The sequence below is a fragment of the Podarcis tiliguerta genome (genome assembly GCF_965153285.1).
Source record: "Podarcis tiliguerta genome assembly, chromosome: 2".
NCBI lineage: Eukaryota > Metazoa > Chordata > Lepidosauria > Squamata > Lacertidae > Podarcis > Podarcis tiliguerta.
In genome coordinates, this window is record NC_139535.1 from 6,478,848 (window position 1) to 6,500,359 (window position 21,512).

At 42.8% G+C, this 21,512-nt stretch overlaps 2 protein-coding genes across 3 annotated transcripts in view; both read left to right on the forward strand.

Annotated features, from left to right (window-relative positions):
* LOC310670731 (uncharacterized protein) overlaps positions 1–21,512 on the forward strand; it is a 25,474-nt gene continuing 3,962 nt past the window's right edge. Inside the window, exons 1-2 of one of the 2 annotated variants that reach the window (XR_014507619.1) lie at positions 1–482; positions 10,481–11,006. Coding sequence is in view for 1 of the 2 variants with exons in the window: in XM_083426445.1 (XP_083282571.1) it covers positions 437–482 (46 nt within the window). In the remaining variant the exon portion in view is untranslated. Of the gene's footprint in view, positions 483–10,480; positions 11,007–21,512 lie in introns of those variants that run through there. The other variant, XM_083426445.1, reaches the window with a different exon arrangement.
* LOC310672802 (uncharacterized protein) overlaps positions 18,840–21,512 on the forward strand; it is a gene marked incomplete at its 3' end in the record, with an annotated part of 23,636 nt that continues 20,963 nt past the window's right edge. Inside the window, exons 1-2 of the mRNA XM_083430459.1 lie at positions 18,840–18,948; positions 20,901–20,938. The remainder of the gene's footprint in view (positions 18,949–20,900; positions 20,939–21,512) is intronic.

A 21,512-nucleotide genomic window follows, 5' to 3' on the forward strand; every position in this document is an offset into this window, starting at 1 on the left:
GTAACATTTATGAACTAAGAACAGAATTGGGAGGGAGAACAAAGGTTGAAATTAATTGAGGAAATATATAGTAATTACATGCAAGGAGAATAAAAGGGAGATAGAAACGGGGGCGGGGGAAAGTCAATTATTGCAAATTTGGATTGGATATGGATTGTACCAAAAGCAAAAATGTTAATTTGAAAATTGAAAATAATTTTTAAAAATTAGTTTAGAAAACGTTTTAGGGCGCCCGCGCAGCTGATCCAGCGGGTCTTTCTGGAGGCGAGACCAGCGCCTCTCCTCGCTCTTTGCCCTGAGAAGCCCAGAGGCTCCTGCCGCTCGGCTCCGAAACGGTTAAGAGCAGCGGCGACAGAGCTGAGATTCCTAGAGGGGAGCAAAAAAAGGCTGTCGGGAGAATAGCAGCTTCCGCTTCCTGTCCCGCTTCGTGGGGAAGATGCCGAACATGGCGGCGAGTGTCGTTCCTCGCGGAGGCGCTGGAGGTGCGTCAAATCATTATACAGTATGTTATAACTGGGGGGGGGGGGAGTGGGGTGCAGCTGGAGGGAGTTCTGAGGAGGGATTAAAAAAAAACCCTGTTAGGCAAACCGTTTCAATGTAAGTTTTTTTTCTGCGTCTCCTTTTTCTAGTCATCAATTTATCCAGATTTTCACATTTTTAAAGACCTCTTGAAAATTGGTCAGCATTTTGGTGCAGATCTCGCCTAATGCACGCGCTTTTGCAAAGGGTATATCCCCAAATATATACATTTACCATAATTAATGCATTCTGTAGATAATTCCGCTAAAATAATGCATTTATAGGGCTTTCCCCCTTTTTATGGGGGTAGGACATCTTTTCCCAATGGAGGGGCAGATCTTACTCCTGCTCCCTGCAGGCCAACCTGGGCAGGTGGGGGACCTTCCTTGGGCTCCCCATTGGGCTTGGGGTCAAGGCAAACCCTTAAGCATTGGAAAACCTTCTGCAGAGGCTCCCCCTGGAACTTGTAATAATTTTTATCCGACCTGATTTTACTATCGTTTGTTAAATTTATATACCTCCCCATACCCACAGGCCTCAGGACGGTTCACAGGATAAAATTTCAATATAAAAACTCAAAAGTACATAATCGAAACAGAAACAAAAACAACCCAATGACATCGCCCCAACATACACATTTTAAATTACTTGTGTTTCAGTTAAACAGCAGTTTCTGCAAGAGCAGTTCTGGGCAGAAGAGATTTTTTTAAAAAGGAGAAACAAGCAACTTCACGTCCACATTAAAAGTCCAAGTGTGGCTGAGGCCTTATACCGACAGGCTAATAATGATAATACTATTAGTAATACTACTAATAATACGAATATCCCTCAGCGTCCTCTCCCACTTTGTGCAGCCCGATTGGCCCCCTGGTACACCCCAAGCTGGGAAACTGAACGCAAGTGGATGAAAGATCTGAATGAATGCAACCAAACACTGGTAAGGGGTCATTATCAAACCTAGCTAGTGGCAGTGAAGGTAGCAAAGAAAGCATAGTTTTTTGCCTCCATTGCATCCTCATCATGTAGTCCGGCATAACTTTTCCGTGTTGTACGGGGCCTTTTACAGGCTGGCCCAAAGGAGCTGGTAAAACTAATGGCAGCTTGCTTTGACTGCTTTGCAGAGCATTTTGTTGTTAAAATTCTTGCCACAATGGTACGTCGATTGCAGGAGAGATCTGACCAGGTTCATATGGCAGGGTAAGAAACCCCGCATAAAAAACAAATTACTGACAGACAAAAAAAGAAAGGGGGCGTTTCACACTCCCCGATTTAAGGACATATTTCAAAGCCTCGTGCCTATGTTGGATAAAGGATTGGATCTTATTAGAGAAAACATATACTTGATTTGGAGAGTTGCAACAACAGGTACGGATGGCATGCATAGCTTGGCTACAATAAGGTCAAAGTCGACAGAAGGTTCACTAATCATATAGTCAGAAATGCTCTTTATAAAGTGGACAAAATACCAACCATTATTAAAAACCCAAACACCTATGGTGGCTGTCCCCAGTAGAGGCTTTTGCAGGCAAAAAAATAAATATGGAGGGAAATTGGGCAACCTATAGTCAACTATTAAAAGAAGACAAGGACATCTGAGATTGAAAACATTCAGAGAGATAAGGCACTAACTCACCGATTGCCTTCCATATCACCAAAAAAATTGGCTTTGGGAAAGATGAACCCAAACAACAAAAAAGCATTGTTACGAAATGACAAAAAATTTATCTAAAACTGTTATTGGAATGGGATCTGAAAGACGAGGAAGTAAAGGATGTAATGGTTAAATGGGCCCAGGAGATCGGCCCCACAATACAGATGGAGGTTAGATATCAGATTTACTGCCTGTTATACTATCAAGGACGCGGGTGGCGCTGTGGGTAAAAGCCTCAGCGCCTAGGGCTTGCCGATCGAAAGGTCGGCGGTTCGAATCCCCGCGGCGGGGTGCGCTCCCGTTGCTCGGTCCCAGCACCTGCCAACCTAGCAGTTCGAAAGCACCCCCGGGTGCAAGTAGATAAATAGGGACCGCTTACCAGCGGGAAGGTAAATGGCGTTCCGTGTGCTGCGCTGGCTCACCAGATGCAGCTTGTCACGCTGGCCACGTGACCCGGAAGTGTCTCCAGACAGCGCTGGCCCCCGGCCTCTTGAGTGAGATGGGCGCACAACCCTAGAGTTACCTTTACCTTTACCTATACTATCAAGGAAAACTTAATGAAAATGTTATATAGGTGGTATGTGACACCTTCCAAACTAGCTAAGATTTATGAACTCAAATCCATCCAATGTTGGAAATGCAATAATGCAGAGGAAACAATGATACATGTATGGTGGTGCTGTGAGAAAATTAATAATTTTGGGGGGTGTATCCATGAAGAGCTAAAAAAGATGCTCAAAGCTCCTATAGAAAAAAAGGCAGAGGCATACCTAATGTGCATGATAGGAAAGGACACCCCACAAGATAACAAAAGGTTATTCTTATATGCCACACCTGCAGCCAGATTATTACTTGCTAAAAATGAGAAAGGGGACATTATTCCCACAAAAGCAGACTGGATAGGTAAATTATGTGACTTTATAGAATAGGCCAAACTAACGGCAGCCGTAAGACAGCAGTCAAACCAGAATTTAAGGAAGGAATGGCAATGCTTTGAGGACCAAATGAAAAAACACTGTTCTAAAGAAAACCTGTTGATATGTATGGACTAAGGATGTAAAGTTGAATCAGATTATGACAAATTAATAATAGGTGACTGTTGAATACTATCAAAAACACAATGTAAATAAGAGTATAAACTTTATCGAGGAAAAAGGAGGAGATAAAATTGCTTGCATCCACCAAGATCTTGACTCTGCTGTTACAGCAGATGAGTCTCATGGGGCGTCCAGAGCACAATCTAGTTCTGTTGTGCTGGATGAGTTTTTTCAGTGGGTAAGGCTCGAGGATATGGACAAGGTGCTTGGATCAGTCAGGGTGACCGTTTGCACTCTAGACTCTTTCCCCTCCTGGCTGATAGAATCCAGCAGGGACGGAACAGCAGGCTGGGCCAGGGAGATGATCAGTGCCTCTTTACAAGAGGGGGTGGTCCCTGCATGTTTGAAGGAGCCAGTGGTAAAACCTCTCCTTAAGAAACCTTCTCTGAATTCAGAAAGCCTAACTACCGGCCAGTTGTTGATCTCCCTTTCCTGGGCAAGGTTCTGGAGCAAGTGGTCGCAGACCAGATCCAGGTGCTGATGTTGTTTTTTTGCAAGAAACATATAGTGGGGGGTGGGAAGAGAAAGGTTAATTTCCCTGGCATTGGAAAAGGGAAAAAATTTATGGCTTCTGGAACTTTGAAAAGTAGAGGGGTGGGAATAGTAATTAAATCCAATGTTGACTTTGTGGAGAATAAGGTGTTAGGAGATAAGAATGGAAGGTTTGTTTTTGTTCAAGGTTGCTTAGAGGGAGAGCCGGTGGCATTAGCATCAATCTTTCCCCCTAAGAAGCCCCAGCTGGATTTTCTCTATAGGTGTTTACAGAAGCTTGAGAAATTCTCGCCTTATACAAAAGTAGTTGGGGGGGGGGACTTTAATGTTAATCTGCAAGGGGGAAATAGTTCCAAAAAGGAAAAGGGTATGAAGTTTAAAACATTATGTGGGAAGTTTGGATTATTGGAACTATGGATGGAGTTGTTCCCCAAGGATTACTCATATTCATTTTATGCTAGCCCACATGGCACATGGATGGTATTTTAATATCACAAGAGGCTAGGAAATGGGTGAAGGGAATGGATATTGGAATGATTAAGATCATAGAATCATAGAATCATAGAGTTGGAAGAGACCACAAGGGCCATCGAGTCCAACCCCCTGCCAAGCAGGAAACACCATCAGAGCACTCCTGACATATGGTTGTCAAGCCTCTGCTTAAAGACCTCCAAAGAAGGAGACTCCACCACACTCCTTGGCAGCAAATTCCACTGTCGAACAGCTCTTACTGTCAGGAAGTTCTTCCTAATGTTTAGGTGGAATCTTCTTTCTTGTAGTTTGGATCCATTGCTCCGTGTCCGCTTCTCTGGAGCAGCAGAAAATAACCTTTCTCCCTCCTCCATGTGACATCCCTTCATATATTTGAACATGGCTATCATATCACCCCTTAACCTCCTCTTCTCCAGGCTAAACATGCCCAGCTCCCTTAGCCGTTCCTCATAAGGCATCGTTTCCAGGCCTTTGACCATTTTGGTTGCCCTCCTCTGGACACGTTCCAGTTTGTCAGTGTCCTTCTTGAACTGTGGTGCCCAGAACTGGACACAGTACTCCAGGTGAGGTCTGACCAGAGCAGAATACAGGGGCACTATTACTTCCCTTGATCTAGATGCTATACTCCTATTGATGCAGCCCAGAATTGCATTGGCTTTTTTAGCTGCCGCGTCACACTGTTGGCTCATGTCAAGTTTGTGGTCAACCAAGACTCCTAGATCCTTTTCACATGTACTGCTCTCAAGCCAGGTGTCACCCATCTTGTATTTGTGCCTCTCATTTTTTTTGCCCAAGTGCAATACTTTACATTTCTCCCTGTTAAAGTTCATCTTGTTTGTTTTGGCCCAGTTCTCTAATCTGTCAAGGTCGTTTTGAAGTGTGATCCTGTCCTCTGGGGTGTTAGCCACCCCTCCCAGTTTGGTGTCATCTGCAAATTTGATCAGGATGCCCTTGAGTCCATCCTCCAAGTCGTTGATAAAGATGTTGAATAAGACCGGGCCCAAGACAGAACCCTGTGGCACCCCACTAGTCACTCTTCTCCAGGATGAAGAGGAACCATTGATGAGCACCCTTTGGGTTCGGTCAGTCAGCCAGTTACAAATCCACTGAGTGGTAGCATAGTCAAGACCGCATTTTACCAGCTTCTTTACAAGAATATCATGGGGCACCTTGTCAAATGCCTTGCTGAAATCAAGGTAGGCTACATCCACTGCGTTCCCTTCATCTACCAGGCTTGTAATTCTGTCATAAAACGAGATCAGGTTAGTCTGACATGACTTATTTTTCAGAAATCCATGCTGACTATTGGTGATCACAGCATTCCTTTCTAGGTGCTCACAGACTGTTTGCTTAATGATCTGCTCCAGAATCTTCCCTGGTATTGATGTCAGACTGACTGGGCGGTAATTATTTGGGTCCTCTCTTTTCCCCTTTTTGAAAATAGGGACAACATTTGCCCTCCTCCAGTCTGCCGGGACTTCGCCTGTTCTCCAGGAATTCTCAAAGATGACTGCCAGTGGTTCTGAGATCACATCTGCCAGTTCTTTTAATACTCTTGGATGCAGTTCATCTGGCCCTGGAGACTTGAATACATCTAAACTAGCCAAGTATTCTTGTACTATCTCCTTAGTTATTCTGGGCTGTGTTTTCTCTGCTGAATCATTTGCTCCAAATTCTTCAGGTCGGGCATTGTTTTCTTTATCAGAGAAGACTGAGGCAAAGAAAGCATTGAGGAGTTCAGCCCTTTCTCTGTCCCCTGTTTGCATTTCTCCATCTTCTCCTCTGAGTGACCCCACTGTTTCTTTGTTCTTCCTTTTGCTACGAACATACCCATAAAAGCCTTTTTTGTTGCTTTTAACCTCTCTAGCAAGCCTGAGTTCATTCTGTGCCTTAGCTTTTCTGACTTTGTGTCTACATGTGCTGGCTATTTGTTTGAATTCCTCTTTGGTGGTTTCCCCCCTTTTCCATTTTTTGTACACATCCTTTTTTAATCTTAACTCGGTTAGAAGTTCTTTTGATAGCCACCCTGGCTTCTTTAGGCACCTTCCATGCTTCCGTCTCATTGGTATTGCCTGAAGTTGTGCTTTTACTATCTCCCTCTTAACAAACTCCCAGCCATCATGAACTCCCTTTCCTTTTAGTATTACTGTCCATGGGATCTCACCCAGCACTTCCCTAAGTTTTATAAAGTCGGCTTTCTTAAAGTCAAGAAATTGAGTCCTAGTATGCTTGGCTGCTCCTTTCCGCTGTATAGTAAACTTCAGAAGAGCATGATCACTCGCGCCTAATGATCCTTCCACTTCTACCTCACTAACCAGGTCATCAGCATTGTTTAGGACCAGACCTAAAATGGCTGTTCCTCTTGTTGCTTCTCCCACTTTCTGGACAATGAAGTTGTCTGCAAGGCCAGTGAGGAATCTGTTTGACCTTATGCTCTTGGCTGAGTTTGACATCCAACAAATATCCGGGTAATTGAAGTCCCCCATTACTACTATCTCCCTTCCTTTTGCATGCTTGGCCATCTGTTCCAGGAAGGCATCATCTATGTCCTCCGTTTGGCTTGGGGATCTATAGTAAACTCCCACAATGAGGTTACTGTTATTCTTCTCTCCCTTAATTTTGACCCAAATGCTCTCACTTTGGCTTTGAGGTTCTAAATCTTGGATCTCTTCACAGGTATACACATCCCTGACATATAATGCCACTCCTCCTCCTTTCCTGTCTGGTCTGTTTCTCTGAAATAGATTGTATCCCTCCATTATTACATTCCAATCGTGGGACTTATCCCACCAGGTTTCAGTGATGCCTATTATGTCATATTTAGTTTGCTGTACCAAGAGCTCAAGCTCATCTTGCTTATTTCCCATGCTTTGCGCATTAGTGTACAGACATTGAAGCCCATTAATCATTCCCCCGTGTCTCTTATTTAAGGATTTTTTCCTCCCACCACCAGGTCTGCATGCTGTTTGCTCCATTTGGTCTATGACATTTGGATGATCATCTTCATCAGTTGATAGACTCCTACCTTCAGGAGCACTGTCTCCCTCCCCCACATTAGTCAGTTTAAAGCCCTCCTGATGAGGTTTCTGAGATTTTTGGCAAAAACATTCCTCCCAACCGTTGTGAGGTGCAGCCCGTCGCTTGCCAGAAGTCCATCTTCCAGAAACTGCAGTCTGTGATCGAAGAATCCAAACCGTTCCTGTTTACACCATTTGCGAAGCCAGCTGTTTACTTCCACTATTTTTCCCTCTCTCCCTGGGCCACGTCAGATCACTGCCCCTGCCCCCATATCTGCTTTCCTTCAAATAGGCCACATGAATAGGTCTTACCCTTGGTTGGTAGCTGATGAGCAGAGTAAGTTAAAATATACATTGCGGTAGAAAGGTATTTTCAGGAGAATCAAGACCCAGAAATCCCATTAGCAACAAAATGGGAAGCAATAAAGGCAGTCATTAGGGGAGAATGTATTCAGAGTTTGTCAGTGTTAAAAAAGGGGAAAGATAGAAGGATTAAGGAGGTAGAATAAGTAGTTAGGTTATTGGAGGAGAAATTTAGGATGTCTAAGCAAAAGAAGGATAGGGAAAAAATAGATCAAAAGAGAGAAGAGTTGAAAGTTTTAGATATGAATAGAACCACTTTAAAGTTATGGTATAGTAGACACAAATATTATGAATGTGAAGGGAAAGGAGGGGAAATATTAGCAAATAAAATTAGGAATTATCAGGAAAGGAAAAATATTAGAGCTATTAGAGATGATAAAGGGGGATTGGAAACAGACCCTAATAAGATATTGGAGACCTTTTTAGGATTTTATAATAGATTGTATGCAAATAAAAGAATTAAGGACGAAGAGGTGGATCAATTTTGTGAAGGATTGGAGCTCCCATAATTACAAGAAGGAAAATAGAAGGGAATTGGATAAGGATATAACAGAGGAGGAAGTTAGATTAGCAATCGACTCTATGAATGTGCAATTGGCACCAGGATTGGATGGGTACGGTGTGGTGTATTATAAGCATTTTAAGGATATATTGGTGCCACCTATGACTGTACTGTACCAAGGAATTTTGAATGGAGCTTCAACTCCACCTTCTGGTTGGAGCCAAGGTTGGTATTAATTCCCAAACCGGAGAAAGATCAAACTGCCGGATTCTTATAGGCCAATATCAATTACTAATATGGATCATAGAATATCTGCCAAAGTCATAACAATAAGGCTAAAAAACTGTATTGTACAATTGGTGGGGGAAGAGCAATTTGGGCTTATGCCTCAGAAGTATTTGGTGGAGGCAGTTAGGAAGGTGATGGGTATGGTGTATTTAGCATATTTATATATGGTGTATATACACTTCAGGTTACATACACTTCAGGTTACAGACTCCGCTAACCCAGAAATAGTACCTCAGGTTAAGAACTTTGCTTCAGGATGAGAACAGAAACCGTGCTCCGGCAGCGCAGCAGCAGCAGGAGGCCCCATTAGCTAAAGTGGTGCTTCAGGTTAAGAACAGTTTCAGGTTAAGAACGTATCTCCGGAACGAATGAAGTACTTAACCCAAGGTACCACTGTATTCCTATAGCAAATAAGATAGTAAAGTATTTAGGAGTAAGGATATCTAAAAATGTGGAGAAAATATTTGAATATAATTATAAAGAAATAAGAATATTCGATAGGAGAAAAAGGAAAAAGGAAGTAGAAAAAATATCAACATTTACAGGGTCCATTTGGGTATGGGAGAAGTGGAGAAGTAAACTTTTTCCTGATCTTTCTCCCCTTACCCAAATGTGGTATTATGATAAAATGGGCCCGTTACGGGAGCTCATCCCGAAAGAGGTAGGGGATAAATTAAAGGAAATCTCAATTCAGGATATGGAGAAAAGTTGGGAAATAGAAGGTACGATGGAAGAGGAAAGTGGAATGTGGAACAAAATTAATTGGTTACAGAAAAAGCAACTTTCCTCCCTGTTGAAGTAAGAAGTAGTTAAAGAATGTGGTAAAAGAATTATTACACCTTTCGAAGAATTAGTGAAAGAATATAGGTTAGATAGGGCCAAAATAGTTTCAAAATTGTATAACGTGTTATTAAATATGGGGAAATCACCAGAGGAAAGTTTGAAAGAATATTGGAGGTTAGATATCCAGGAACAGATTTTAGATGTGGTGGGATTATCCATTAGTTAAGAAGTTTTGGAAACAGATTGGTATAGAAATATTGGGAAATGTGGGTAGAAGTGTGGAAATATCTAAATTAATGGTTCTTGTTAGCCTGGGTAGCATCGGGTTAAAAACAAAAGAGGAATGTAAATAGGTAAAATTGGTGGTAAGTGCAGCTAGACAGGTTGTAGCGAATGATTGGAAAAATGGAGAAGAGCTAGGGGTGAACAAATGGAGGGAAAAATTGAATAATATTATCATTTTAGAATACCTAACTGTGAAGATACGTAAAACGGAAGGGTTTAAGGTCAGTGAGAAAGAGGTGGACTGGTTGGAGAAGATGTTGAATTATTTGGGCAGGTTTGAACAATATGGGGTGATGAAATGTTAAAATCCTATGGAGTGTGGAGTTTAATATATATAGAATTGTACATATGGTTGATTTGAATATGTTTTTATTGTTTATGTACACCCAGTGTATCGGCCGCCTGAGGGGTTTCGCTGTTCCTGGTGATCTACATAATTTTTTTAAAAAAACAGCCTACCCGAACCCTGAGATCATATTCTGAGACCCTCCTTTGTGGGCCTCCTCCTCAAGAGATCCGGAGAGTGGCAACACGAGAACAGGGCCTTCTCTGCAGTGGCTCGCCATCTGTGGAATGCATTTCCCCAGGAATGTTCTCCTGGCACCTTCATTATACACCTTTAAATGCCAGGCAAAAAGGTTCCATTTTAAGCAGGCTTTTGGTTGATATGTTTGACATCCTATATCCTTTTTCAAATGTGACTTTTTTTGGAGGGGGTGTTATTGGATTGTTGTTTTTATTCTGTGATACTTTCTGAGAAACACGCTGAGACTTCTGGGTATAGGGAGGTATATAAACTCGATAAATAATAATACTAATATTAATACTTTCATTATTTGTACCCCACACATCTCACTGGGTTGCCCCAGCCACTCTAGCTGTGAGGGAACTGCCACAAGGCCCTGGGACCTGGATCTCAGTGTCCTGACTGAATGATTGGGGTGAAGACGCTCCTTTAGCATTTCATCAGTTTCCCTTTTTATTCCACCAGGAGATGTTGAAGGGATGCTGGCAGAAGGGGAACAATCCGAAGTGTCACTGAAAGGCTCCAAAGAGGAGGGGGAGCAAAGGAAGCTGAGGGTTCAAGATGGAGGCAGAAGGCAAGAGGGGAGACGAAAGCAGTAGCCAGAGGGTGACTTTGGTATGTCTCAGGGTGGTGAAAATCAAATTCCTAGAGAGGAGAAAAAGCATGAATGCACAGTGTGTGGAAAGAGATTTGGTCGTCGCTCAGCTCTTACTTTACATCAAAGAGTACATACAAATGAGAAACCATATACATGTTCCGAGTGTGGAAAGAGCTTCAGTCAATATGGTACTCTTACTAGACACCAAAGATCTCATACAGGGGAGAAACCGTACACATGCTCAGAGTGTGGAAGGAGTTTCAGTAGCAGTAGCGTCCTTACCTCGCATCATAGATCTCATACAGGGGAGAAACCGTATACTTGTTCAGAGTGTGGAAAGAACTTCCGTCGGAGTAGCCACCTTAAGTCACATCAACAAACTCATACAGGGGAGAAACCTCATACATGTTCTGAGTGTGGAAAGAGCTTCAGTAACAGTAGCGGACTTATGTCGCATCAACGAACTCATACAGGGGAGAAACCTTATAAATGTTTGGAGTGTGGAAAGAGCTTCAGTAACAGTAGTGCCCTTACTTTGCATCATAGATCTCATACAGGAGAGAGACCGTACACATGTTCGGAGTGTGGAAAGAGCTTCAGTAAGAGTAGCACCCTTAAGTCGCATCAACAAATTCATACAGGAGAGAAACCATATACATGTTCAGAGTGTGGAAGGAGCTTCAGTCACTGTGGTACCCTTACCTCACATCAAAGAACTCATACAGGGGAGAAACCATATACATGTTCGGTGTGTGGAAAGAGCTTCCGTGACAATCGTAGCCTTACCAGACACCAAAGATTTCATACAGGAGAGAAACCGTATACATGTTCGGAGTGTGGAAAGAGCTTCAGTAACAGTAGCCATCTTAAGTCGCATCAACGAACTCATACAGGGGAGAAACCTTACAAATGTTTGGAGTGTGGGAAGAGCTTCAGAGAGAGTACTGTCCTTATCTTGCATCAAAGATCTCATACAGGGGAGAAACCGTATAAATGTTCAGAGTGTGGAAAAAGCTTCAGTCAACGTAGTACCCTTAAATTGCATAAAAGATCTCATACAGGGGAGAAACCGTATACATGTTCAGAGTGTGGAAGGAGCTTCAGTCACTGTGGTACCCTTACCTCGCATCAACGAACTCATATAGGGGAGAAACCGTATACATGTTCAGAGTGTGGAAGGAGCTTCAGTCATGGTAGCGCACTTAAGTCTCATCAAAGAACTCATACAGGGGAGAAACCGCATACGTGTTTGGAGTGTGGAATGAGTTTCACTCGAAGCACTGGGCTTACTAGACATCAACAAACTCATCGAGGCAGCAAACCTTATAAATGCTTGGAATGTGGCAAGAGCTTCAGTCGCATCGACTCCCTTTCCTTGCATCAAAAAATTCATATAGGGGAGAAACGATATACATGTTTGGAGTGTGGAAAGACCTTCAGCCAGAGTTCCACCCTTACCTTGCATCAAAGATTGCACACAGGAGAGAAACCGTATAAATGTTTGGAGTGTGGCAAGAGCTTCTGTCGTGGTAGCCAACTCACATTGCATCAAAGAACTCATACAGGAGAGAAGCCGTATACATGTTCGGAGTGTGGAAGGAGCTTCAGGTGCAGTAGCAACCTTATGTTGCATCAACAAACTCATACAGGGGAGAAGCCGTATACATGTTCGGAGTGTGGAAGGAGCTTCAGGTGCAGTAGCTCCCTTACATTGCATCAACGAACTCATACAGGAGAGAAACCGTATACATGTTCAGAGTGTGGAAGGAGCTTCAGGTGCAGTAGCTCCCTTAAGTCGCATGAAAGAACTCATACAGGAGAGAAACCGTATACATGTTCAGAGTGTGGAAAGAGCTTCAGTAACAGTAGCCACCTTAAGTCACATCAAAGAACTCATACAGGAGAGAAACCGTACACATGTTCAGAGTGTGGAATGAGCTTCACTCATAGTAGCTCCCTTAAGTCGCATGGAAGAACTCATACAGGAGAGAAACCGTATACATGTTCAGAGTGTGGAATGAGCTTCACTCATAGTAGCTCCCTTAAGTCGCATGGAAGAACTCATACAGGAGAGAAACCGTATACATGTTCAGAGTGTGGAATGAGCTTCACTCAAAGTAGCTCCCTTAAGTGGCATGAAAGAACTCATACAGGAGAGAAACCGTATACATGTTTGGAGTGTGGAAAAAGCTTCAGTCGCAGTAAGCAGCTTACTAGCCACCAAAGAACTCATACAGGGAGGAAATCTTAAAAATGTTTGGCCTATAGAAAGAACTTAGGTGACAAGGACTCCCTTACTAAACTGAAAAGAAGAAGAAGACGAAAAGTAGAGTTTGGATTTGATATCCCTCTTTATCGCTACCCGAAGGAGTCTCAAAGCAGCTAACATTCTCCTTTACCTTCCTCCCCCACAACAAACACTCTGTGAGGTGAGTGGGGCTGAGAGACTTCAAAGATGTGTGACTAGCCAAAGGTCACCCAGCAGCTGAATATGGAGGAGAGGAGATGCGAACCCAGTTCACCAGATCACAAGTCTACCGCTCTTAACCACTACACTACACTGGCTCTCCTCGTACAAGGGAAACAGAAAGGTTGGAGTGTGGGAAGATATTTAATTATATTAAATAACTCCTACAGAGTGTAAACCAATGATTGTGTTCAGAATTAGAATTTGCTTCCATTTGAATTTTTATTCCTTTTAGTGGCTGTGTTGCAGATTGTTCTCCTGATCAGAGTTGGATTTACATAGCTGTGTTCTATTTTCTTTCTCTTGCGTTATTTCCCATGTATTCATCACTTGTATATAGCGTTGCTTTAATATTTCTCCCATCCCCCAAATTTGTTAATCTGGTGTGAATTGATCTGATATTTTTCATAGACACAAATGCATTCGCTGGTATTCTGTTGACGTATGTAAATGACGTATCTTTGCAATGAGATTATAGCCCCACAGATCATAGCTCTAATGAACAAATGCTGTTGAAAAGCATATACTGCATAATAAGCCTCAATACGCAGTCAAGAGAGAAATTCTTCTTCTTTGGCGATCGCTCGTAGCCAAGTAAGATTGTCTTCCATAAACACGGTTTTAACAATGAGTCCATAAGTGACTATGGAGGCCAATTCTGGACCCACACGTCCCTCCACAGTGGGGACATAGCTTTGCAGGTGGGAGTTGATCATGGTTGGGGTTTGCCAAGCGTCCCTTCCTCTTAGCACGCTTCTCCCTTGTGTCCTGAGTTCGAGTGTCTTCAAAGTCCATGACACCTTTGGTTGAGAGAGAAATTAGAGCAGTTTAGAAGATGCATTGATTTTCCAGCCTGTGTCTAGAGTGTCAGTAGGTCACTGTTTCGGGATGTGTGTTTCTTCACCTTCATCTGCCTAGGAGGGATTTCAGTTTTATGTCTCCGAAATATCCAGGCAGTGGCCAGAATAGAGGCAATGGAAAGAATATGATGAAATAAAAGAACATCTTCAAAGCTGGCTGCATCATAGACAATTAAAGGATATCTTTAAAGAGGACAATAAGAAAGGCATCTCATAGTCGGTTTCCAAATTCCAACGAGGCAGTGATAGAAGAAAGTACAAAATTATTTTAAAAAGGCATATAACATTCTTTTGGAGTGGGAAACCAAAGACGAAGAAGTAAAATTGGTAATGATTAAATGGGCCATAACATACAATTTGAAGATTGGATAAAATTGTGGAAAGTAAATTTGAAATGGACAGATTGTATACTATTGAGAGAGAACTATATGAAAATGATGTATAGATGGTATCTATCACCGGTTAAACTGGCAAAAATGTATAAAAATGAAAAGAGAGTGTTGGAGATGTGAAGTAGAAGGTACGTTATTTCATATGTGGTGGGATTGTAAAAAGGTAAAAGCCTTTTGGGAAATGATATATAATGAATTGAAGAAAATGTTGAAAATAATGTTTGTTAAAAACCAGAAGCCTTCTTACTAGGTATTTTAGGCCAAGACATAAGGAAAGAAAAGAGGACTTTATTTATGTATGCCACTACAGCAGCAAGAATGTTGATTGCACAAAATTGGAAGACTGGAGAAATACCAACTAAAGAAGTTGATGAACTATGAGGGGGGAGACTCCATCCGGCAAGGCCTCCTTCCACCTGCCTTGCCCCACTCTCTGCTTCTCAATGTGTACTGTATTGTTTTATGTACTGTGGCTTGCCATTTTGTAATGATTACGGTTTAGATATTATTGTAACTGTTGAGTGGATTTCTGTTTAACTTTTATATGTTGATAGTATTATTTTATACTATTCTAATGATTGTTGAATGTTACTTTTTGGATGGAGGTTGCCTATTTTAAAGTTATGTTTTATTATCACATTTTTGTATTGCATTAGATTGTTATAAGATGTACATTTTTTGTTTCCTCAGCTTGTAAACCGCCTTGAGTATTGTAAGATAGAAAGGCGGTATACAAATTAAAAATGATGATGATGATGGTGATGATGATGATGATGATGATGATGTAGAACTGGCAAAAATGACAGACAGGCTAATTGAAAAGGACAACAGAGACTTTGAAAAACAATGGGAACCATTTATAGAAACAAAGAAACAAAGATAGAGTTGATGGCAGGATTTAAATAAACATTCACACAATTAGTATTAGAAAATGTGTAGAAGATAGAGAAATATGGTGTGCTTACTTTTATGTATTTAGGTTTGATGTCATGTTATTAATAACTTTTTGTGTTAGGAGGTAGCAAGGTGGGTGAAAAGAGAAACAAACCAGAAGCGGAAGTTGGGGAAGCCTAGGAGGGGAGGGAGGAAGGAACACATAGTAAATGTTAAGACTTTGAGATGTATGTAATGAATGAAAAAGAAAAATGAATAAAATTTTATTTAAAAAAAACAATGAGTCCGTAAGTGACTGTGGAGGACCCACACGTCCCTCCACAGTGGGGACATAGCTTTCCAGGTGGGAGTTGATCACGCTGTGGATTTGCCAAGCGTCCCTTCCTCTTAGCACGCTTCTCCCTTGTGTTCTGAGTTCGAGTGTCTTCAAAGTCCATGACACCTGTGGTCGAGAGAGAAGTTAGAACAGTATAGAAGATGCATTGATTTTCCAGCCTGTGTCTAGAGTGTTAATAGGTCACTGTTTCGGGATGTGTGTTTCTTCACCTTCATCTGCCTAGGAGGGATTTCAGTTTTATGTCTCTGAAATATCCAGGCAGTGGCCGGTTCCTGATGGGATGTATTTGTGCTGTGCGTTCTCCCCCCAGCTCTCCCCTCCCCTAGTATTTCCCATAACACCCCCCCCCCAACATTCTGCAAATGTGAAATCCACTATGCAGCTATGTGCAGGTATTTGTTTATCTGATAATCTGGGAAAGGAAGAAGATGCACCCTCATGCAGCACACATTAAAAAACCCAATTATGTTTTAAATACATTTTTTAGATACATCAATTTTGCACGGAAGAGCAGTCAAATATTTCAAAATGCATGTGTGTTAGCTAGACAGTTTCCTTGTTGCATAGTCTAGTGAAAGGCAATGCTTCAGAACTGAACTCTGCTGATGAAATACTGTGTTACAGGTAGGTAGCCGTGTTGTAAATAAATAGATACGATTCCTTCCAGTAGCACCTTAGAGACCAACTAAGTTTGTTATTGGTGTGAGCTTTTGTGTCCATGCACACTTCTTCCGATACACTGAAACAGAAGTCACCAGACCCTTCTATATAGTGAGAGCGTGGGGAGGGGTATTACTCAGAAGGGTGGTGGGAATGGGTGACTGGCTGATAGGTGTGGTAAACCTGTTGAGGACTGTTAACGCCTGCAATTGGTCTTACAGGAAAAAGCAAGGGGTGAGATGGCTAAAATAGCTTATCATGTATAATGAAATAAGAATCCATTGTCTCTATTCAGACCAGGTCTCTCCATGGTTTTAAGTTTGGTAATAAGTTGCAATTCAGCAACTTCTCTTTCCAGTCTATTTCTGAAATTCTTTTGTAATAAGACAGCGACTTTCAGATCTTGTATAGAATGTCCTGGGAGATTGGAGTGTTCTCCTACTGGTTTCAGAAATACCTGATAGTGCAGGTATTAGTCCAGTAAACTTAACCCATCTTCTCCAATGGATGCCTGTTGCTCATGCCTAGAGATGGGAAGCCCTGGAAAAAAACTAGAAAAATGGGGGGGGGGCACACAGATTTTTTCTGAAGCCCTTTTTTCCTGGAAAAATTGAAAAAAAATGTTTGATATAGTTTGAATATTCCACACATTTTCATTTTCAATTTGGGGCCGGAGGTTGGGGCCGGATCCTGCTTCAGCCCCGAGCAGCTTAGAGCAGGACCTGAGGTTCCCCCATGTCTGGCTCAGCCCCTTTGTGGTCCACACTCACTTGGCTAGCCTTTGCCTTGAAGCAGAACCTGGAAAGAATAGGAAAAGAGGCTGCAGGAGACAATCCTTCAGCCATATTGGAGGCTGCTGCCCAAATTCCCAAACTGCCCCACTTGGGAGATCCTTGGAAGAGCTATGAAGACCCTCCTGGATGCAGACACCCTCAGCTCAGTTGCTAGTGCCAGAGATTCAGGCATTCCCGCTACCAGGAGGCCCAGGGACCCCGAGAGTTTTGCAGCCGACTCCACCGCCTTTGCAGGGAGTGGCTGAAGCCAGAGCGACACACCGAGGCTCAGATCCTGGACCTGGTGGTCCTGGAGCAATTCCTGGCTGTCCTCCTCCCGGAGATGGAGAACTGGGTGAAGGATCAGGGAGCGGAGACCAGTTCCCAGGTGGTGGCCCTGGCCGAAGGTTTCCTACTCAGCTGGGCAGAGGAGAAGCAGCAGCAGGTGAGACAGTTTCATCCTGGTAACTCCCAGAGATCCATGGTGGCTGCTGAATTCTGAGGGTGGTGTCTCTTAAAAGGCGAAAGTGGTTCTTGGGTGCAGAAGGTTCTGGGTTCGATCTCCAGGAGGGGCTGGGAAATCGTCCTTGCCTGAAACCTGGAGCGGGGGGGTGGGGGTGGAATTGCATTTGCACATGTGGCAACACATGGTAAACTTAAAGCCTCTACTATTAGAAAATTCTTCCACTTGTGATGCATATCTACAAGCAGTCCAATGTCCGCATTTGAAAAAACCTCCTGGAGCTGTGGTCAAGGTCTGGTGTGTAGACCTGTGTTGTAAGTCAGTATGTACTAGCATATCTCTAAGTGATCTGGTGCGTCATTTATCAAAGCAGGAAAAGACCTCACAGCCTGGAATATTCAATCTCACTGGGCAAAAGACATATACCACTTGAATCATGGGAAAAGATTTTAAAATTCACAGCATGCAGTTCATGAAAATAAAATTCTATGAAGATGATGTACCGATGCTATTTCACTCCAGTAAGCTTGCTAAAATGTATAAAGATACCTCTAATTTATGCTGGAAATGTAAGGATAAGGAAAGTCCTTTTTTTTTCTTTTTTCATATGTTGTGGACATGTAAAAAAGTAAAGGGCTTCTGGGAAATTATAAAAAATGAACTTAAAAAAATGTTTAAAATTACGTTTGTTTAAAAATCAGAGGCCTTTCTTATTAGGTGTAATAGGAGAAAATATGCCAAGGAAGCAAAGGAGACTGTTTATTTATGCGACTACAGCGGCCAGAGGCTACTATCCCAGGTGTGGAAAGAAGAAAAGGTCCCAACGAAAGAAGAATGGATAACTAAGATGAGTGACTGCCGAAATGGCTAAACTAACCCTGAAGATCAGGCACCAAGATGAGAAAAAATTCAATCAAGAATGGGAAAACTCAATAGACACGTTTAAATAACACTGTAAAAGAGGCAAAACATTAGCAGGTTTGATGTAACATTTATGAACTAAGAACAGAATTGTGGGGGGGGGGGAGAAGTTGAAATTAATTGGGAGAAATATAATTATATACAAGGAGAATAACGGGGGGGGGATGGAAACCGGGGTGGGGAGTCATCTATTGCAAATTTGTATTGGATATGTATTCTGTATACCAAAAGTAAAAATGTTGTTATTTTGAAATTCGAAAATAATATATATATTTTTTATAATAAATAATTTAGAAAACTTTTTGGGGCTCCCGTGCAGCTGATCCAGCGGGGCTTTCCGGAGGCGAGACCAGCGCCTCTCCTCGCTCTTTGCCCGGAGAAGACCAGAGGCTCCTGCCGCTCGGCTCCGAAACGGTTAAGAGCAGCGGCGACAGAGCTGAGATTCCTAGAGCGGAGGGGGGGGGAAAGGCTGCCGGGAGAATAGCAGCTTCCGCTTCCTGTCCCGCTTCTGGGGGGCGGGAGATGCCGGTCATGGCGGCGGCTGTCCTTCCTCGCGGAGGCGCTGGAGGTGCGTCATATTATTATGTATTATAATGCGAGTGCAGCTGGGGGGAGTGTGGAGAGGGAGTTTTAAAAAAACCTATTAGGTAGACCGTTTCAATGTAGGTTTTTTTCTGTGCCTCCTTTCTCTAGTATTTCATATAATATTTTCAGTTCCCATTATTAATGCATTTCTGTACATTATTCTGCTAAAATAATGCATTTATCGGTCTTTCCCCCTTTGAATGGGGATAGGAAATACTTTCTCAATGGAAGGGCAGATCTTTCTCCTCCTTTCATTCCTGCAGGCCAACTGGGGCAGGTGGGGGACCTTCCTTCGTCTCTCCATAGGGCTTGGGCTCAAGGCAAAACCTTGTGCATTAATAATAATAATAATAATATTTATTTAGTTATACCCCGCCCTCCCTGGCCAGGACCTAGCTCAGGGTGGCTAACACGAAATATAAATTACTATAAAATGTAGTAGGAAAAAAAATAGTTGCTTAAAGTACTGTGGATGAAAGATCCAAATTAATGCATTAAACACTGGTAAGGGCTCATTATCAAGCCTACCTAGTGGCAGTGAAGGCAGTAAATAAACCATAGTTTTCTGCCTCCATTCCATCCTCATTATGTCGTCTGGCAGAGATTTTCTGGGTTGTAAGGGGCCTTTTACAGGCTGGCCCAAAGGAGGAGTAGAACGAGCAGTAGCTGGCTGTGACTTGTTTGCAAAGCATTTTGAAGATAAAATTGCTTGCATCCACCAAGCAGTAAGACACCAGTCAAACCAGAATTTAAGGAAGGAATGGCAATGCTTTGAGGACCAAATGAAAAAACACTGTTCTAAAGAAAACCTGTTGATATGTATGGACTAAGGATGTAAAGTTGAATCAGATTATGACAAATTAATAATAGGTGACTGTTGAATACTATCAAAAACACAATGTAAATAAGAGTATAGAATATTGAAAGATGTTGAGTTGAGGCGGAGGGAAGTCACGGTGTTGGAATTTTTATTTTACATATCTTTATTTTATGTTGGAATCTTTTATTTCATGAATGGTATATTGATTGTATATATATTTTCTATAATAAACTTTATCGAGGAAAAAGAAGGAGATAAAATTGCTTGCATCCACCAAGACCTTGACTCTGCTGTTACAGCAGATGAGTCTCATGGGGCGTCCAGAGCACAGTCTAGTCCTGTTGTGTTGGATGAGTTTTTTCAGTTGGTAAGGCTCAAGGATATGGACAAGGTGCTTAGATCAGTCAGGGCGACTGTTTGCACTCTAGACCCTTTCCGCTCTTGGCTGATAAAATCCAGCAGGGAGGGAACAGCAGGCTGGGCCAGGGAGATGATCAGTGCCTCTTTACAAGAGGGGGTGGTCCCTGCATGATTGAAGGAGGCAGTGGTAAAACCACTCCTTAAGAAACCTTCCCTGGATTCAGAAAACGGAACTAACTACTGACCACTTGCTAATCTCTGGGCAAGGTTCTGGAACGAGTGGTCACAAACCAGATCCAAGTGCTTTTGGAAGAAGCTGATTTTCTGGATCCATTTCAACCAGGGTTTAGGCCTGGTTTTGGCACAAAAAACTGCTTTGGTGGCCCTGTATGATGATCTCTGTCGAGAGAGAGACAAGGGAAATATGTCCCTGTTCATTGTTCTCAACCTCTCAGCGGCTTTTGATACCATCAACTATGGTATGCTTCTGGAGTGATTCTCTGAACTGGGGGTGGGTGGCACTGCTTTGCGGTGGTTCCAGTCCTACTTGGACGGTCATTTCCAAAGGGTGTTACTTGGGGAATGCTTTTCAGGCCCGTGGAACCTTCAATGTGGGGTTCCGCAGGGCCCAATCCTATCCCCCATGCTGTTTAACATCTATATAAAATTGCTAGGTGGGGTGATCTGGAGGTTTGGAGTATGTTGTCAGCAGTATGCTGATGACACTCAGCTGTACTTTTCGTTTCTATCTGCAGGTGGGGCAGTGGAAGTGCTGGACCAGTGTCTTGCCTGGGTAATGGACTGGATGAGAGCCAAGAAACTGAAGCTCCATCCAGATAAGACTGAGGTGCTATTAGTGGGTGGTTCCCTAGAACAGATGCCTGGAAGCTTGCCTGCTCTTGATGGGGTTACACGTCCTTGAAGGAGCAGGTTTGTAGCTTGGGAGTCCTCATGGATCCTTTGCTGTCACTCGAGGCTCAGGTGGCCAAGAGTGCCTTCCATCAGCTTTGACTGCTAGCCCAGCTACACCCCTTTCTGGACAGGGATAGCCTATCTACTGTTGTCTATGCTCCGCGAACTGCAAGGTTAAATATAGATATGTGTTATACGTAGGGCTGCCTCTGAAGACAGTTTGGAAACTTCAGCTAGTGCAGAATTCAGTGGCCAGGTTGCTCACCGGAGCAAGGAGGTTTGAGCATATTACCCCCATCCTGGTCTGACTGCAGTGGCTACCAATTACCATATTTTTTGCCCTATAGGACGCACTTTTTCCTCTCCAAAAATGAAGGGGAAATGTGTGTGCGTCCTATGGGGCGAATGCAGGCTTTCGCTGAAGCCTGGAGAGCGAGAGGGGTCAGCTCGCACCG